At 45.9% G+C, this 19,597-nt stretch overlaps 1 protein-coding gene across 18 annotated transcripts in view; it reads right to left on the bottom strand.

The window, feature by feature from the left end:
* KLC1 (kinesin light chain 1) overlaps nucleotides 1-19,597 on the bottom strand; it is a 71,124-nt gene that overhangs the window by 36,464 nt on the left and 15,063 nt on the right. For all 18 annotated transcript variants that reach the window (XR_012091097.1, XR_012091099.1, XR_012091096.1 and 15 more), the window contains exons 2-5: nucleotides 9,735-9,996; nucleotides 6,453-6,683; nucleotides 2,104-2,182; nucleotides 1,354-1,579 (exon numbers count right to left, since the gene is read on the bottom strand). Coding sequence is in view for 13 of the 18 variants with exons in the window: in XM_037984607.2 (XP_037840535.1) it covers nucleotides 1,354-1,579; nucleotides 2,104-2,182; nucleotides 6,453-6,683; nucleotides 9,735-9,995 (797 nt within the window). In the remaining 5 variants the exon portion in view is untranslated. The remainder of the gene's footprint in view (nucleotides 1-1,353; nucleotides 1,580-2,103; nucleotides 2,183-6,452; nucleotides 6,684-9,734; nucleotides 9,997-19,597) is intronic.

Genomic DNA, 19,597 nt, shown 5'->3' with positions numbered 1-19,597 from the left:
CACATCACTTTTTGACCCTGTCTCAAAACACAAATTTTGTTGGAATGAACTGTCTCAATCTATTAAGAGCTAAATGCAAATATCTCTGACTAAGAAATACCTACAGTGAAATATGCAAACAATTGGCCAGGCACAGTGGCTCATGCCTGTAATCCCAGCACTTTGGGAGGCCGAGGCAGGAGGATCAGTTGAGGTCAGGAGTTTGAGACCAGCCTGGCCAACATGGTGAAACCCTGTCTCTACTAAAAATACAAAAGTTAGCCAGTCATGGTGGCACGTGCCTGTAATTCCAGCTACTCAGGAGGCTGAAGCAGGAGAATCACCTGAACTCAGGAAGCACAGGTTGCAGTGAGCTGAGATCACGTCACTACACTCCAGCCTGGGTGACAGAGCCAGACTCTGTCTCAAAAAAAAAAAAAAAAAAAGGAAAAAGAAAATATGCAAACAATCTCAACATTCACCAACAGGAAAACAGTCAAAAAATGTCTAGAATGTCCACGAAACCCTAATGCATAGTCACGGGGCAGACCAAGCTGCTGACAAACTACAGAGCCAAAGGGCATGGACTCGTTTTAAATAGTGTTGTTGTAACAGGGGGCTTACTTGCTTATTTGTGTGTTTTTCTTTATTTTACCAACTTTCAAAACTTATTTTTAAAGAAATTACTTACGCGTGTGGGTAGCTGTATCACCGAATTTCTCTTCAAGTGTCATTACGCCCTGCACTCTCCTCTCCTTCCACACATCCTCCTTCTTCCTCAGGCTCCCCTCGTTCCACCCCCACAACCTCAATCCTGTCCCAAGAGGACACCCTGCCTCCAGCTCCAGCCCCCAGCTGGATCCTAGGCACTGAGCCAAAGGAACTCTCCTACCACACAACTCAGAGCCCACCACTACCCTGGGGCATCCTTCAGCAGGGGTGAAAGAGTTAGAGGAGCACACAAGAGGCAAAGGGCAAGTTGAATCCTGGATTCCAAAAGGAGGTACAGCGTTCCAGGCCTCGGAGGGCAGGAATGACACTGCTAGGCCAAGTGGGAAGGCCATTTAGACGAAAGAAGCTGCCTGCACAGGGTCTTGTGGAAAAGGTCAAAACAGCGTTTGGCTGGTGTGAGGGATACACCGTGGGCTATTCTAAACAAGCTGAACTGAGTGGTCACGGGCAGCATCTTGTTCTGATTTGGTGACACCCTTCCACAGAGCTTGCTAAATATTTTTAATTTAACCCCTATTTAAAGAGAAGTGGATATGGTTGAAAAGTAGTTTATATAGATACATAAAAATATATTTTAAGGGGCAAGATGGTTAAAAACAGTGTCTCTAGGTAAAATTCAGTAGGGAAACAAAAGTGACTAGCCTGTACACCAAGGCCAGGATGTTGAGCATGGTGGCCACGTCCGGGTGGTCATGTCCTGAAGTCTTCTCCAGGTCCTCCAGGGCCTGCTTGCAGAGGGGCACGGCTACCTCGTAGCGTCCCTGCGAGGCGTACTGGATCACCAGGTTGTGGAGTGTCCGCAGCCGCGCAGGGATCTCGTAGCCGCCCTGCTGGGCAGCCGCGGCGGCGCTGCTGTGCTGCTGCTGGACTGCACGGAGAAAGTTCACTTCAGACGAGTTTTTAAAGACAATTATCCAGATGAGTCAGTTTCTTTAAAATTGTCTTTACTAGCTTTGGTTCAAGTTAGTACTTGGCCCCTAGTGCTACTTAAATCTTTTCCTAGTACTGTCTGGGCAGCCAGGATTAAGAGTAGTGACTATAGGGTCAGGGATGGCACCATGGCCCCTCAGTGCCATGAGACTCTTCTTGGCGCCATGAAACAAGCAGAATAAGTAATTCTGACCTATCTACCCCATAAGAACCTGCAGATCACACCTGAACTGCTCATGCCTGCTGCTGTATCCTAGGGTCTACTCTAACATATTCCTGTATTCCAACATACAGCACAAATTATTTTGGAAAACCAAAGGCAACCCTACTCTGCTGGTGCTTCCTCCAGGCAGGCCGCATGCACTAAGGCTGCCACTGATTGTTGATTGCTATGACCGTGTTCTAGGGGGAAAACACCTCTCTCCTGCACTCGGTAACATTCCCACATCACCCATCACTCACTTCCTTGCCCTGGGTCGTCTTCATCATTGGGGAAAAGGTCATCCAGAGGCTCTTTGGTAGAATCAGTGTCTTTGTCCTCCTATAAAACAGATCCAGGACAACACTTCATCTTACAAGTACTATACACATCCTGTCCTGAAAATCTTTAATATTAAATACATTTTAATTAAGAATCTTAGAAAAGATGATCAGTTTTTAACATCAAATGTAGGATCACCCACAATCTGGCATCCATCAGTTGAACAGGAGTAATGAAAAGCTAGATAGACTAGAACACAAATACTTCAGTGCAGACCAGAGTTTGACGAAATGGGCATGGCTGCATTTCCATGCCTCAGATCCTTCTCCTGTGCTCTGAGGGAGGTCTAGGAGAGCAGGGAAAACCCTGACTCAAAATAAAATCTTATTTGGGAACCAAATATGCAGCAACAGATGAAAATGGTGCATCTCTGATCCCCAGAGAAGTGGAGGGGCTAGATGCCTCACCACCACAATCGGCTCCAGGGCAGGATCCCTGGGAGCAGTTTGAAACCTCCCAGCTTTAAAGGCCGGTGACCCATGTTTCCCCACATATTGCTGATTAGGCAAAGAAATAAAATCAGAAACTACATAATGGGAAAGACAGGTAACAGCCTGACCAGTAAGAAATTAGCTTCATCGGGCCGGGAGCAGTGGCTCATGCCTGTAATCCCAGCACTTTGGGAGGCTGAGGGGAGCAGATCACAAGGTCAGGAGATAGAGACCATCCTGGCTAACACGGTGAAACTCCGTCTCTACTAAATAACACAAAAAATTAGCTGGGCGCCGTGGCAGGTGCCTGTAGTCCCAGCTACTCGGGAGGCTGAGGCAGGAGAGTGGCGTGAACCCAGGAGGCGGAGCTTGCAGTGATCCGAGATCACGCCACTGCACTCCAGCCTGGACGACAGAGCGAGACTCCGTCTCAAAAAAAAAAAATTAGCTTCGTCATGGGGCAGATGAACACTGTTTGGCTCCGGAATGGAAAATGTGATAAAGACACATTGCTTTTAGAATATTCCTGTCTGGGATGCATAATCCAAGTATTAGACAAACCCCAACTGAGGAATGATGGACGAAGTAACTGGCCTGCATTCTTCAAAAACATCAATGTCATGAAAGACAACCACAGACGGAGGTCCTGTTCCATGTGAAAGGCTACTCAAGAGATGTGACAGTCTCATGAAGGATGTGCCCCTGAACTGGGACACAGTGAAACAATGCCATGAAAGATGCTGTTGGCAGCTAACAAAAGGGGAGTATGAGCTTCAGAGGAGAGGATATGCTGGGTCTGTGTGCAACTTCCTGAGTGCCCCTGGCCCTGGACTGCCACAGGAGAACCCCTCACCCTCGGGAAAGACGCCCAGCAGCAGTAAGCAGCCGTGGCACGTGCTATGCCACTCTGTGAACAGGGTTCAGAAGAAACAAGCACTCATAAGTACCCCGGAAAGGGTAAGGAGAGTCAGCTCACTGGATGTTTTCTCCAAGTTTAACACGTTTTCAAAATAATAAATTTTAAAAGTCTCTGATCCTACGAAACCAGCTTTCTCCTTCTCAACATCCTCCAGTGTCCCAGGTCAATCACGGTTGGCATCGACGTCTGCAAGTACTCGCATTTCCATAGCACTCCAGAGCAAGCACATCTTTTATTTATTTATTTATCGTTCGTTCGTTTGTTTTCTGAGATAGGGTCTCCCTCTGGCACCCAGGCTGGAGTACAGTGGCATGATCTTGGCACACAGCAACCTCCGCCTCCCAGGTTCAAACGATTCTCATGCCTCAGCCTCCCAAGTAGTGGGACCACAAGTGCACACCACCACACCTGGCTGATTTTTTTGTATATTTTAATAGAGATGAGGTTTTGCCATGTTGGCCAGGTTGGTCTTGAACTCCTGGCCTCAGATGATCTGCCCGCTTCGGCCTCCCAAAATGTTGGGATTACACGCATGAGCCACCGCATCCGGCCTTAATTTTTTTTTTTTTTTTTTTTTTTTTTTTTTTTTTTTTGAGACAGAGGTTTACTATGTGGTCTAGACTGGAGTGCAGTGGCGCGGATCTTGGCTCACTGTAACCTCCATCTCCTGGGTTCAAGCAATTCTCCTACCTCAGCCTCCTGAGTAGCTAGAGTTACAGGTTATGTGCCACCATGCCTGGCTAATTTTTGTATTTTTAGTAGAGATAAGGTTTCACAATATTGGCCAGGCTGTCCTCCAACTCCTGACCTCAGGTGATCTGCCTGCCTCGGCCTCCCTAAGGGCTGGCATGAGCCACTGCACCCAGCCACATCTTTTAAATCAAAACATTTAGTTGGCCCCTAACCTAGAGGAGACGTGAGGGAGGAATATGGTAAGCCTCTTGAAATACCATGCTGTCATCTAAACTGCATTCTCCCCAAATTCCTATGTTAAAGCCCTAACCCCCAGTGTAATGGTATTTAGAGATGAAACCCTTGGGAGGTGATTAGGATAAGATGAGCTCGAAAGGGTGGGGCCTCACGATGGGATTAGTGCCCTTATAAAAAGAGACACCAGAGAGCTTCTTCTCTCTCTCTCTGTACCACATGAGAATACAGAGAGATGGTGGCAGCCCTCACCAGAACCGGACCCTGCTGGCGCCCTGACCTTGGATCTCCAGAGCTATGAGAAAATAAATGTTAAGCCACCCAGCCTGTGGTATCTGTTACAGTAGCCCAAGCAGATGAAGACACAGGGGAAATGTAGGTTTGCTGGTGCTACACATAAGACTGTTTCAGTAGTCTTAGAATGGGGATTCGAACCAGAGACACAAATGTGAACCTCTCTAGTATTCTGATTATGTACGTGAACATGCCTGGCACCATATAGGTATTTAAAAAATGTTAGTTCCAAATGCAACGTGGAACACTGGACTAGGTCCTAGCACAGAAAAGAGATACTAGTGGAAGGCCTGGTGACATCCAAACCAAGCTTGTGTTTCAGTTAACAGTAAAGTATTGATGTTAATATCTTAGTTCTGACCACTGACTACGATTATGTAAGATTAGGGGAAACTGGGTTATGGTTCTTCTCAAACTTTCCAACTTTTCAATCAATTTAAAATTATTCCATTGGAAACTTGAGAGAAGGGTAAAATTTTTAAAAATTAAAAATAAGTAAAATAAAATAATTCCAAAATTTAGAAATTGTCTTTAAAAAGAAGTTAACTGAGGCTGGGCATGGTGGCTCATGCCTGTAATCCCAGCACTTTGGGAGGCTGAGGCAGGCAGATCACAAGGTCAGGAGATCAAGACTATCCTGGCTAACACAGTGAAACCCTGTCTCTACTAAAAATACAAAAAATTAGCCAGGCGTGGTAGCACACACCTGTAGTCCCAGCTACTTGGGAGGCTGAGGCAGGAGAATCGCTTGAACCCAGGAGGCAGAGGTTGCAGTAAGCTAAGATCGTGCCACTGCACTCCAGCCTGGGCAACAGAGCAAGACTCCACCTCAAAAAAAAAAAAAAAAAAAAAAAAAGTTAACTGAATCAGAAATAAATGTTGAATGAAAAATAACTGAGACCAGGATAAATATCTAAATACAGCCAACAGAGAAAGCAAAAGTCTGGGCACAGTGGCTCCCACCTAGAATCCCAGCACTTTGGGAGGCTGAGGTGGGAAGATCACTTGAGGCCAGGAGTTCAAGACCAGCTTGGCCAAAATAGCGAAACTCCATCTCTACTTAAAAAAAAAAAAAAAAAAAACTTAGCTGGGCATGGTGTCACACACCTGTAATCCCAGCTACTCCGGAGGCTGAGGCAGGAGAATCGCATGAACCCGGGAGGCGGAGGTTGCAGTGAGTCAAGATTGTGCCACTGCACTCCAGCCTAAGCGACAGAGTGAGACTCCGTCTAAATAAAAGAAAAAAAAGAAAACCAAGATCCTTTCTTCCACTGCAGATATAGGAAGATAAGCCGGCAAGGGAAGCCAAGGGGAGGATGAGAGAGGTGGCAAGAGAGCCAGATGGTGTCTGGGGGACCAGGGTAGTTTCAAAGAGAATGGCAATGCCAAGAGCACCCACCATAAGAGGCAGAGAGCTTGCCCAGAGTCTTTGGACCACTGCTAGACCAGCAGCTGATGGCACGGAAGTCAAGCTGCAGAGGGGCAAGGAAGCTCTGGAGTCTAAGCTGGGGCAGACCTTGGGGCAGACCTTGCTGAAGGTAATGGTGTCTCTCTGGATTGTGGCTTATATTTACAAAACATTTTTGCATGTTCTGGTCAACGTTCTAATATGAAAAGAATAAGGTGAATAGAACCTCTACGACTTGCCCAGGGACTCCATTTTAAACATCAGCACCACATTTGCTACAGAGCCACTCACAGATGGGGAAATGTCGTCGTCGTATTTTTTTAGCTGATTCATAAACTCCAGATGCTTCTTCTCCTCCTCCAGTTGAGCCACAGACTGCTCGCTCTTCTGCAGTTTCTGCTGTGTGTTGGCCAATTCATCCCGTAGCCACTGATTCTCCTGGCATAGACGACGAACCTGCGCACGCAGTTTCTGCTTCTCGGACTCCACAGCATTCAGGTGATTTGACAAAGCCATCATAACCTGAGCAGACAGAAACGTGTACAGCACTGTGGTACATTGTCCAGCAAGTGTCCCTTCCCACCTGTGTGAGCATTCTGTGGCTGGGGCTGTAGCTTACACTCGCAGATGTTTTCTCCAAAGTACATATAAGTACCATCTGCCATTTATTTCTCTTTTCCCCTTCAGCCACAGACTACATAACAGGATACGAAAAAGAAAATCACATGCTCAGAATGCCTACAAAAAAACTATTTATTTTTTTGAAGAGCATGTCAAATGAACTAGCAATGAAAACACAGCTACCCTTCTGATGAAACTGTATTATTTTACTTTCTATCAAGATGGCCCAACATAATGTTTATAGACCTTTCCCATGTGTGAGGCCCTGTGTACACACATGCATGTCTGCGCACAGAGTGCAGGCTGGTGAAGGGCTGGAGGTGGAGGTCAGAGAACAGGGCACATACAAATTTTCCACGATGTTCCAAGGTGAGAGAAGACATCTCTGTAGCTACCACCAAGAGTAAGAATGCACTGGTGCACTCATAAGCTTACGTTTATGTCATAAAATCCAGAGAACACTCCAGGGCTCTGCCTACAGAGTGCTCACTAGTTTCTGGAACAGACCAGCATGAAGCCGTGGCAACTTACTAGGAGCATAAGAGCAGAAAGATCCAGGAGGAGCTGACTGGCTGCAATCTGTTCTCTCTTTAGAACATATATCTGCCCTTCTCTCTCATACATAATAACCAGGTTATTATTCTCCTAGGTTTAAAACCTGAAACTCCAGAAGGTGGGACTTTTTCTTCCTTCTTTTTGTAAAACTTATCTGCGACACCAAAAAAGCAAGTTTAAATTCATGTCACCTGTTCTCAAGATAACAGAACTTGAGAAATAATAGGTTCACAATATCCAAACAAAGCTACAGTTCTGCAACTCAAGTCTGTCACATGGTTAGGATGAAGACTCTAAAATCAGGGTGTAGGCATTCACTTCCCCTGTGAAAGCAGAAACCACTGGCCAGCAGCCCCTCTTTTGCTCTATTCACTCACGCAACTAGAGAAAGCTAAGAAGTCAAGCTTTAGTATATTTAATTTCACCTAAGATATGCTGGCAGAGCCAGAAGTTATCAGGAGAGAGAATTTAAAAACGTAGATGTTTCCAGTGTTTTCATCTCTATGTCAAGCATGATATTATAGAAACAAAGGTTAGTCAAAGATATGATGCAATCTGGTCCTGGGATTGCAGAGACCATCACCTACTGGCCAGTGTCCATTCTCCTTTCCTTCCTTAGGCTTGAGAACCTGCCACTGGCCGGGCGCGGTGGCTCAAGCCTGTAATCCCAGCACTTTGGGAGGCCGAGACGGGTGGATCACAAGGTCAGGAGATCGAGACCATCCTGGCTAACACGGTGAAACCCTGTCTCTACTAAAAAAAAAATACAAAAAACTAGCCAGGCGAGGTGGCGGGCGCCTGTAGTCCCAGCTACTCGGACGCTGAGGCAGGAGAATGGCGTGAACCCGGGAGGCGGAGCTTGCAGTGAGCGGAGATCCGGCCACTGCACTCCAGCCTGGGTGACAGAGCTAGACTCCGTCTCAAAAAAAAAAAAGGGAACCTGCCACTGTAAGTGGGAAGACAACATTCCCCAGTCTCCCACTCACCCAGGTACAGCCATGAGGTCTGGCCTATGAAATGTAAGCACTGCTGTACACAACATCAAAGAAGCAGCCTTCAAGGAAGGAGGCACGTCCTTCCTTTCCCTTCCCCCCTGCTAGAACAGGGCCACATGGCTGCCACTGGAGCTCACTCTCAGTCCCCAACACAGGCTGCCAAGGTGTAGTGTGGCAGATGTTAGCAGCCTGAGTACCTCCGATGACTGTGTAGCTACAGAACCCGTCCAGGACAGTGTACCTCAGTACTTGTTTGACAAACATCTTGTGGTTTAAGCCACTGCTTTTGTTTTTTTGATACTGGCAGCCAAATCAAATCCTAAATGATACACAGCAGTATCCACTATTTTGGCTCTGCTTTTTAAAATTTGGAGAGGCCCTGAGGTCAGGAGTTCAAGACAAGCCTGGCCAACATGGTGAAACCTCGTTTCTACTAAAAAAACAAAACATTAGCCAGGAATGGTGGTATGTGCCTATAATCCCAGCTACTTGGGAGGCTAAGGCAGTATAATCACTTGAACCCAGCGGGTGGAGGCTGCAGTGAGCCGAGATTGCGCCACTGTATTCCAGCCTGGGCAACAAGAGCAAACACTGTCTCAAAAAAATAAAAAATAAAAATAAAAGTCAGAGTCTGGACATGGTGGCTCACGCCTATAATCCCAGCACTTTGCTGAGGCAGGCACATCACCTGAGGTTGGGAGTTTAAGACCAGTCTAACCAACATGGAGAAACCCTGTCTCTACTAAAAATACAAATTAGCCAGGTGTGGTGGTGCATAATCCCAGCTACTTAGGAGGCTGAGGCAGGAGAATCACTTGAGCCGGGGAGGCAGAGGTTGCAGTGAGCCGAGATCGCACCAGCGTGGGCAGCAAGAGCAAAACTCCACCTCAATCAATCAATCAATCAATAAAATTCTTATGGGCCCAAATCAATAGTAATTAATTAACATACAGAACACACACGTAAGTGGATCTGGTTTTTTTGTTTTTTTTCTTTGAGATAAAGTCTCGCTCTGTCACCCAGGCTGGAGTGCAGTGGCGCAATTTTGGCTCCCTGCAACCTCTGCCTCCCAGGTTCAAGTGATTCTTCTGCCTCAAGCCTGCCTAGTAGCTGGGATTACACACGCCAGCCACCAGGCCTGGCTAATTTTTGTATTTTTAGTAGAGTCAGGGTTTCACCATGTTGGCTAGGCTGGTCTCAAATTCCTGACCTCAAGTGATCCACCTGCCTCAGCCTCCCAAAGCGCTTGGATTACAGGCATGAGCCACCGCACTCGGCCTGGATCTGTTCTTTTATAACCATCTTTCCTCTTCTTCAGTGAAACTGCTTATTTCAAACAAAGTCTCCATTTTACCAAACCATCAAAAGTTCTTGATGATGTCTGAGTCATTCTCGCTCATACCTGTGCCTCACTCAGGCCAAGCTCCAACATCTCCAGTGACTTCCGGATCATGTTTGATTTCTCCTCCACCAGGTTACTTTCATCATCTTTCTTCAAACACTTCAGTGTCTCCAGCAAACTTTGTAAAATGGAATTGTGCTCATTCTTCAAAGCTTCCAGCCCCTGAATTACTTGCTTTGTTTTAGAAATAATTTCATCCTGTGTAAGCTTCTCCAACTTGTCTTCCTTTATGTACACCATTGTGGACATGTTGTCATACATTCTGGAATGAAAAAAGAAAAAGAAATTAGACCCCTCATTACAAGTTTCATTTCTGTTACATCAAGTAAACATGAAAATTTTTTAATTAACATTTTATAGAGGAATAATAAATATGCACATTTGTAATTTATGATCTTGAAGTACCACATTCTGCACTGTTTCTGTTTTTCCTTTGCAGACACATTTAATTACTTTTCTGGTTTATGTTTCAGTTCTTTTTTATGACAGCAACTGAAATTAACGCCAAAGATTAAAAGCAGCAAAACATCTAAATTGCATTTCCAAAACACATAGCCTCAGTGAACAATGTTTTTTCTCAAAATGTTTGCAAGCCTTTTTCTCTTCCTAATGAAATGCAGAAAGAACACTACATTCTTGGTAACATGTTTAACTGGACAAAGTCTTGAAAAGGAGTCATGCAGCTGGAAGAAGAAAGAAAAACCAGCCAAAGAACATGGAACAGGAAGAGCAGCAGGGGAGAAGCACACCTGGAAGACACAGGGCACCAAGGACAGGAGCAGGATGGTCACCGGGCAGGCTCACAGATGAGGAGGGCACAGTGAAGCACCACTGGGGCCAGGCCCAGGGTGACGTGATGCAGTGTCTGGAATGGGCTTTCAAACACCCAAGTGAGAAAGAAAAGGGGGAGGAAAGGGGCATACAAAACAGCATCATTTGTGCTGGTGTGTCTGACAGCCACTGGCACTGAGCAATGGATTCCTCTGCTAGCCTCTCTCCTTTTTACTAAGTCTTAAAACTACATAGTTAAGTTTAAAAAAAAGAAAGATAATGAGCAGTGATCTTTTCAGCAGAGTGACAGGGATGGAGGCGAGATTACACGTCAGAGTTATTTCCTTCATAACACTGCCACTGTCTGAAACTCACATTTCATGAAGTGTCTAATATCACTTTGAATATAAGCTCTTATTTAAAAAAAGGCAGGACAGCCGGGCGTGGTGGCTCATTCCCGTAATCCCAGCACTTTGGGAGGCCAAGTCAGGTGGATCACTTGATGCCAGGAGTTCAAAACCAGCCTGGCCAACATGGCAAAACCCTGTCTCTACTCAAAATACAAAAATTAGCTGGGTGTGGTGGCACGCACCCGTGGTCCCAGCTACTCAGGGGGCTGAGGCACAAGAATCACTTGAGCCCAGAAGGCAGAGGTTGCAGTAAGCCAATATCACGCCACTGCACTCCAGCCTGGGCAACAGAGCCAGACGCTGCCTAAATAAATAAATAAATAAAAATAAACAAAATACAATTAGCTGGGTGTGGTGGTATGTGCATGTATTCCTTGCTACCCAGGAGAGTGAGGCACAAGGATCACTTGAGCCCAGGGGTGTGAGGTGACTGTCAGCTATGATGATACCACTGCACTCCAGTCAGAGTGATGCAGCAAGACCCTGTCTCTTAAAAAAATCCAAAAAAAAAAAGGCTCCACAGCATCTAGGCATAGTTACTGCCAGTCCATGTGATGAATGGATGGACTGACAGACACTGGATGAAAGGAAGAAAGGCTGAATCAGCAGACAGACTACATATTCCAGGATTTGGGGTGAAGCTATGAGTGCTTGAGAATAGGGTCACGTCAGTCTCTGCATCACCAATTTCACACTGGAAAAATCATCTTTTTTTCATAAATATGAAGACTAAATTCCTTTTAAAATTTGGAAGTTGTCTGTAGGACTATTCAGAAATTCACCTCCACTCCACTAAGAGCCCAGAAAACAACAGAACAAACGCCGGCCAGGCACAGTGGCTCATGCCTGTAATCCCAGCACTTTGGGAGGCCGAGGCGGGCAGATCACAAGGTCAAAAGTTCAAGGCCAGCCTGGCCAATATGGTGAAACCCCCGTCTCTAATAAAAATACAAAGATTAGCCGGGCCTGGTGGTGCTCGCCTGGAATCCCAGCTACTCAGGAGGCTGAGGCAAGAGAATCGCTCGAAACTAGGAGGCAGGGGTTGCAGTGAGCCAAGATTTCACCACTGCACTCCAGCCTGGGCAACAAAGGAAGATTTTGTCCAAAAAAAAAGAACAAAGGCCACTCCACTACCTGACAGTATGTTAACTGCTAGTATTTACTTAACACATGGCTCTCCAGCTTCACTGTAGCAAATCCATGTTGTGTGCCAGGCTGGGAATATATTGCTGAATAATACTGCTGTGCTCCATGAGGGACCTTGTCCATACTGTTCCATGATATATCCCCAGCCTGGCACTCAATACACATTCATAAAATGAGTGAAAGAAAACACTTAAGGACCAGTTTTCAACAAACAAGATTAAAATGTACTAGGTTAACATGTTGATCTGAATATCTCTGAGGTTCCTATGAGTGAAGGGAAGGGTCTTCAGAAGGAGGAAAATAAAACTTAAGGCCTGTTTTTCCTCCCTGACAGCAAAGTATTTATGTATTATATCCAAATGATGCAACATATATTCTTTTATGTTTCCAAAACTAGCAGATGCAAGTGTTTTTCTAAAACTTACTCTGAGTTAAGTAAGCCCTGGAATGTACAGATTAATAAGGGCCTCACCCTCCGGGACATGTGAGCTAGTAGAAGACAACCTACACAAGCAGGTGCACAAAGACCTGAAGGCCCAGGGACAGTGGCTGTGCGGCGGAACACAATGATGGGCGGCAGTGGAGTGGCCAACTGAGAGACGAAGGCCAGACAGAACAAACCATTCCCAAGGGATGTTATCAAGTAGCACCTCTCAAGGCTAGTAAGGGCACTGCCAGCCCAGGGCAAAAGGGGAGCTGAGGCAGAGGTGTGACGGCACCCACTGCTGGCGAGCAGCTGCTCATCACTGCAGAGCCAGACCCAGTACCAGGGCTAGAGGAGCAGTGCAGAGTGACAGCACAAGAAACCTGCCCCCCAAGTGACCATGATATAGATGTTAAGTACACACGACACTTCTTCAGAGGGAAACAGACAGTGGCATATATATTCAGACTCGATGCCTCTTGCCATTTCTAGGCTAAGCCATTATAACCACAGGCAGCTTATATTAATAAACAGTGCCAAGGCAACTGGCTACTTAGGAAAAAAAAAAAGTTAAACTCCTATACTCACTATATACTAACATAAATTTCAGATTAATAATTAAATTTAAAAAAAAGAAACTAGAAGGAAATACAAAGACCTATATGCACGTAGGTCAAACTAAAGAGCATTCTATGAATAAAAGTAATGGCAAGCTGGGCACAGTAGGTCACGCCTGTAATCCCAGCACCTTGGGAGGCCAAGGCGGGCAGATCACAAGGTCAGGAGATCAAGACCATCCTGGCTAACACGGTGCAACCTCGTCTCTACTAAAAATACTAAAAACTAGCCGGTTGTGGTGGTGACTGCCAGTAGTCCCAGCTAATTGGGAGGCTGAGGCAGGAGAATGGCGTGAACCTGAGAGGCAGAGATTGCAGTGAGCCAAGGTCGAGCCACTGCACTCCAGCCTGTGCGACAGAGCGAGACTCCGTCTCAAAAAAAAAAAAAAAAAAAAGACTTCGAGACCAGCCTGGCCAACATGGTGAAACCCCATCTCTACTAAAAATATAAAAAATTAGCCAGGCGTGGCGGCACACACCTGTAATCCCAACTACTCTGGAGGTTAAGGCAGGAGAATCGCTTGAACCCAGGAGGCAGAGGTTGCGGTGAGCAGAGATCCCACCACTGCACTCCAGCCTGGGCAACAGAGCAAGACTCCATCAAGAAGTGGAGAGGGGAGAGGAGAGAGGTGAGAGGGGAGAGGGGAGAGGGGAGAGGGGAGAGGGGAGAGGGGAGAGGGGAGAGGGGAGAGGGGAGAGGGGAGAGGGGAGAGGGGAGAGGAGGAAGGCAGACAGAGCGAGAGCGAGAGAAAGAAAGGTATAAAACTGTAAAAGACTGACAAGTCTACTTAAGACATTTTTCAAGTTTGATGCAGAAAGAAATAAAATATGTTTTTGAGGGAACACTGTTTTGCAGCTCATCAAGATGAAGAATTCAAAAGTATACAAGCGGCCAGGCGCGGTGCTCACACCTGTAATCCTAGCGCTTTGGGAGGCCCAGGCAAGTGGATCACTTAGGTCAGGAGTTCCAGACAAGTCTGGCCAACATGGTGAAACCTTGTCTCTACTAAAAATACAAAAAATTAGCCGGGCGTGGTGGCAAGTGCCTGTAATCCCAGCTACTCAGGAGGCTGAGGCAGGAGAATTGCTTGAACCCGGTAGGCAGAGGTTGCAGTGAGCTGAGATCATACCACTGCACTCCAGCCTGGGCAACAGAGTGAGACTCTGTCTCAAAAAAAAAAAAAAAAACAAGTATACAGGTTACCAGCTCAAAGGGCTAAGTCACAGTTATACTGGTTTCTGAAAGGTAAAAATTACTCAGAATCTAAGTTGACTCAAACATTTTGCCAGCCTATAAATCACATCATCGCTGGACCATCTTCCAACTCTCATGCTGTGTATGCCTGGAGATGATTCAATGCAACAACGAATCAGCCAAAACAATGCCTGGCACCCCACGGGCATGCAACAAAGATGCGTGCAATGAAGGAATGAAGCAGCCCTGGAGCTACTGCATCTTCTTCTCACCTACCCTGGGGCGTGCTGGAGGCTCAATCTCCCTGTAAGTCAAGTGAAATTGATACCCACCTGACCTAGCACATAGTACGGGCTCAAAAATACTCCCTTCCCTCTTTCCCTCCGACTGACACACAAGCTATCTGGCCCCAGGTTATTCTAACTAAGAATTTTTTTTATTATGCTTTTATTCCTTTAAAAAAAAAAAAAAAAAAGTCCTATTTAAGGTTCCATTATTTATTTTGTGAGACCAAAAGAACTCAATGCAAAATCTCCAGTGTAAAACCTGATAAATCTAATGTCTGAATTAAGCTCGCAAAACACAAGAAGCTCTTCTTAGGGTCAAACCTCTTTAAGGCTATTGTTCAACAGGCAAAGCTATACGGCCTACTGAATTTAAAGTCTCAGCATTCAAGTAAACCTAACAAATTATTATTTTTTTTTTTTTCTGAGATGGGGTCTCACCATGTTGCCCAGGCTGGTCTCAAACTCTTGGGCTCCAGTGATCCTCCCACCTAGGCCTCCCAAAGTGCTGGAGGTACGGGTATGAGCTATCACACCAGGCCCCTAACAAATTATGTACTGTGTCTACAGACTGTAAGTCACTACCTAACATAATGAAGACCAAAAAAACCCTATGTAGGCCGGGCGCGGTGGCTCAAGCCTGTAATCCCAGCACTTTGGGAGGCCGAGACGGGTGGATCACGAGGTCAGGAGATCGAGACCATCTTGGCTAACACGGTGAAACCCCGTCTCTACTAAAAACACAAAAAACTAGCCGGGCGAGGTGGCGGGCGCCTGTAGTCCTCGCTACTCGGGAGGCTGAGGCAGGAGAATGGCGTAAACCCGGGAGGCGGAGCTTGCAGTGAGCTGAGATCCGGCCACTGCACTCCAGCCCGGGCGACAGAGCAAGACTCCATCTCAAAAAAAAAAAAAAAAAAAAAAAAAAAAAAAAACCCTATGTAATTTTTACTTAATTTTAGAACTTACTTTGTTTCCATTATTTTAGATAGTGACTCAACTTTTGCAATTACATTGTATTGTGGTTTTCGTATGTTTTTCATTTTTGTTGAGAGATGGGGTCTTGCTATGTTGCCCAGGCTGAACTTGCACTCCTAGACTCAAGCAATCCTCCACCTTCAATCTCCCAAGGAGCTAGGACTATAAGAACTTGCCACTGTACTCCATTTTTCTTTTTTTTTTTTTAGACAGGATCTTACTCTATCGCCCAGGGTGGAGTGCAATGGCACTATTTTGGCTCACTGCAACTTCCACATCCCGGACTCAAGCCATCCTCCCACCTCAGCCTCCCAAGTAGCTGGGAACCACACGCATGCACCACCAAGCCCAGTTAACTTTTGTACTTTTAGTAGAGACAACGTTTCGCCATGTTGCCCCTGGTCTCAAACTCCTGAGCTCAGGTGATCTGCCTGCCTCGGCCTCCCAAAGTACTGGGATTACAGGCATGAGCCACACACCCGGCCCACTATGCCGTTTTCACATGTATTTTTAACATATGATTCTCCCTTTTTTTCTGAGACAGGGTCTCACTCTGTCACCCAGGCTGAAGTACAGTGGCATGATCTTGGCTCACTGCAACCTCCACCTCCTGGGCTCAAGTGATCCTCCCACCTCAGCCTCCCATGTAGCTTGGACTACAGGTGCGTGCCACCAAGTCTGGCTAATTTTTCTTTTTTTCTTTTTCTTTTTTTTTTTTTTTTTTTTTGGTAGAGACGGTCTTGCCATGTTGCCCAGGCTGGTCTTCAACTCCTAGGTTCAAGGGACCTGTCCACCTCAGCCTCCCAAAGTGCTGATATTACAGGCATAAGCCACCATGCCTGGCCACAAGTCTCATGTCCAAAGATTTACTTCAATCATTCTTTCACACTACAACATTGTGAGGACATAAACTGAGAATGTTAAGAACCTATCCTGCCAGGCTCCAAGTTGGGACCTCTGATTAAATATCTGTATCGCAACTTGCCAGGAGTAAAAAATAAATTTTAAAATCCTGTCTGTAGCATTCTGTAACCTAGAAATAGAACAATTTTGACTCTTTTTTAAATGTCATTTGAAAAACAATACAAATAGACATGGTCTATTTGTATCATGCACCACCTATTGGGACAGAAATGAGGAAATGCTATCTTTTTTTTTTTTTTTTTGAGATGGAGTCCTGCTCTGTCGCCAGGCTGGAGTGCAGTTGCGCGATCTCAGCTCACTGTAACCTCCACCTCCCAGGTTCAAGTGATTCTCCTGCCTCAGCCTCCCAAGTAGCTAGAACTACAGGCATGCACCACCACACTCAGCTAATTTTTGTATTTTTAGTAGAGACAGGGTTTCACCATGTTGGCCAGGACAGTCTTGATCTCTTGACCTCGTGATCTTGACCTCGCCCACCTTGGCTTCCCAAAGTGTTGGAATTACAGGCATGACCCACCATGCTCGGCCATGCTATTCTTTCAAAAGGCTTACCTGCCCTTTGGAAACATAAGAAATAATAACAAACAAATTGCTGGGCCAGGCATGGTGGCTCTCCCTGTAATCTCAGCACTTTGGGAGGCCCAGGTAGGCGGATTACCTGAAGTCAGAAGTTCAAGACCAGCCTGGTCAACATGGCAAAATCCCATCTCTAGTAAAAAAAAAAAAAAATACAAAATTTAGCCGGGTGTGGTGACACACGCCCATAGTCCCAGCTACTCAGGAGGCTGAGGCAGGAAAATCACTTGAACCTGGAAAGCGGAGATCCCGCCACTGCAGTGAGCAAAGATCCGCCACTGCACCACTGCACTCCAGCCTGAGCAACAGAGCAAGACTCCATCTCAAAAAAAAAAAAAAAAAAAAAAAAGTTTCTGGATAAAGTAATTAAAAAGCCCATGCTCAAACTTGAAATAAGGCTTAACAGTTCGGATAGACAAGGTAACTGTAGCATGTTTGTATTATTCAACATCCTACTTGACAGGTAAGGATTTGTACCTGTGTAACTGAAAAGAGATGGCACGCATTAATACCTAATATACAGACTACAACGAAGTTCCATCACTCAGCTTTGACCAAAAACACCAGACATAAATATTAATTTGTATATTCAGTTGCTTTACCTCTGCTCTAAAGTAATCTAAGCAGAGGTAATATACAAAATAGAAACAGTTCTTATGCTGGACACTGTGGCTGATGTAATCCCAGCACTTTGGGAGGACGAGGTGGGAGGATCCCTTGAACCCAGGAATTCCAGACCAGCCTAGGCAAGACAGCAAGACCCCATCTCTACCAAAAAAAAAAAAATTAGGCATGGTGACACATGCTTGCAGTCCCAGCTACTTGGGAGGCTGAAGCAAAAAGACTGTTTGAGCCCATGAGTTCAAGACCAGCCTGGGCAACATAGAGGGGTCCCATCTCTTCAAAAAAAAAAGAAAAAAAAAATTAGCTAGGCATGAAAATGCATGTCTGCAGTTCGCAGCTGCAGTGAGCCATGACTGTACCACTGCACTTCAGCCCGGGTGACAGAGTAAGACCTTGTCTGAAATATGTATATATACACACATATATGCAACATACATATTTTAATTAAAAAATTAAAAATTAGATGGGCATGGTAGTATGTGCCTATACTCCCAACTACTTGGGAGGCTGAAGTGGGAGGATGGCTTGAGCCCAGGAGTTCAAGGCTGCATGAGCCATGACGGTGCCACTGCACTCCAGCCTGGGTGACAGAGCAAGCAAGACTGTCTCAGGAAATAGTTCTTATTACACATTAAAACTGTCCTTTTAATTTGTCCTTTATGACAGGAGTGATATTTTACTTACTCTAATGACCAAAAGAGAAGGCCTTGGGAATTTTAACTAACTCTCTGACAGATACAATGGAAACTAACACACTTAGAATAGACAATTCGTACAACACAGACAACACAGTCATGTGCAGTATAATGACATTTTGGTCAAGGAGGGACCTCATATTTGACAGTGGTCCCATAAGATTATAACACCAGGCTGGGCGCAGTGGCTCACGCCCATAATCCCAGCACTTTGGGAGGCCGAGGTGGGTGGATCACAAGGTCAGGAGATCGAGACCATCCTGGCTAACACAGTGGAACCCCATCTCTGCTAAAAATACAAAAAAATTAGCTGGGTGTGGTGGCAAGTGCCTGTAGTCCCAGCTGCTCTGGAGGCTGAGACAGGAGAATGGCGTGAACCTGTGAGGCGGAGCTTGCAATGAGCCGAGATCACGCCCCACTGCACTCCAGTCTGGGCGACACAGCCAGACTCCGTCTCAAAAAAAAAAAAAAAAAAGATTAAAATACCTATTTTGACTACATCTTTTCTATGTTTAGACATGTTTAGTTGCACAAACGTTTACCAGTGTTACAGTTGCCTACTACAGCTACATGTTGTACAGGTTTTTAGCCTAGGAGCAATGGGCTACACCGTACCGCCTAGGTGTGCAGTAGGTTGTACTTTCTAGGTTTGTGTAAATGTACTCCCTGATACCCCCACAACGAAATCACTTAACAATGCATTCCTCAAAACACATCCCCAACGTTCAGCATAACACACACGACTGCACTGGGTGGGCTTTAAAACCGAGAAGTGCAACTGCGATGTCCACTATAAGCACGGCGGGGAACTGCAGAAGAACTGAGCTAGGCAGCACCAGAGGGAACCTGGGAGATGCCCAACTCTCATTCACCACTTGGTTTGTAGATCTGGTAGGGCAGCTAGGTCTTTGCCTCCAAAAAAAAGACAAGCAAATTTTCCTGAGAAATCTGGCCAGCCCCAGGCCAGGCGCAGGGGTTCACGCCCATAATCCCAGCACTTTGGGAGGCCGAGGCGGGCAGATCACCTGAGTTCAGGAGTTGGAGACCAGCCTGGCAAACATGGAGAAACCCCGACTCTACTAAAAATACAAAATTAGTCAGGTATGGTGGCACATACCTGTAATCCCAGCTACTTGAGAGGCTGAGGCAGGAGAATCACTTGAACCCAGGAGGCAGAGGTTGCAGTGAGCCGAGATCGCCCCATTGCACTCCGGCCTGGGCA

Source organism: Chlorocebus sabaeus, chromosome 24, assembly GCF_047675955.1.
Source record: "Chlorocebus sabaeus isolate Y175 chromosome 24, mChlSab1.0.hap1, whole genome shotgun sequence".
NCBI classification, from domain to species: domain Eukaryota; kingdom Metazoa; phylum Chordata; class Mammalia; order Primates; family Cercopithecidae; genus Chlorocebus; species Chlorocebus sabaeus.
The sequence above is the reverse complement of the archived record's forward strand: the minus strand, read 5'-3'. Positions and strand labels throughout refer to the sequence as shown.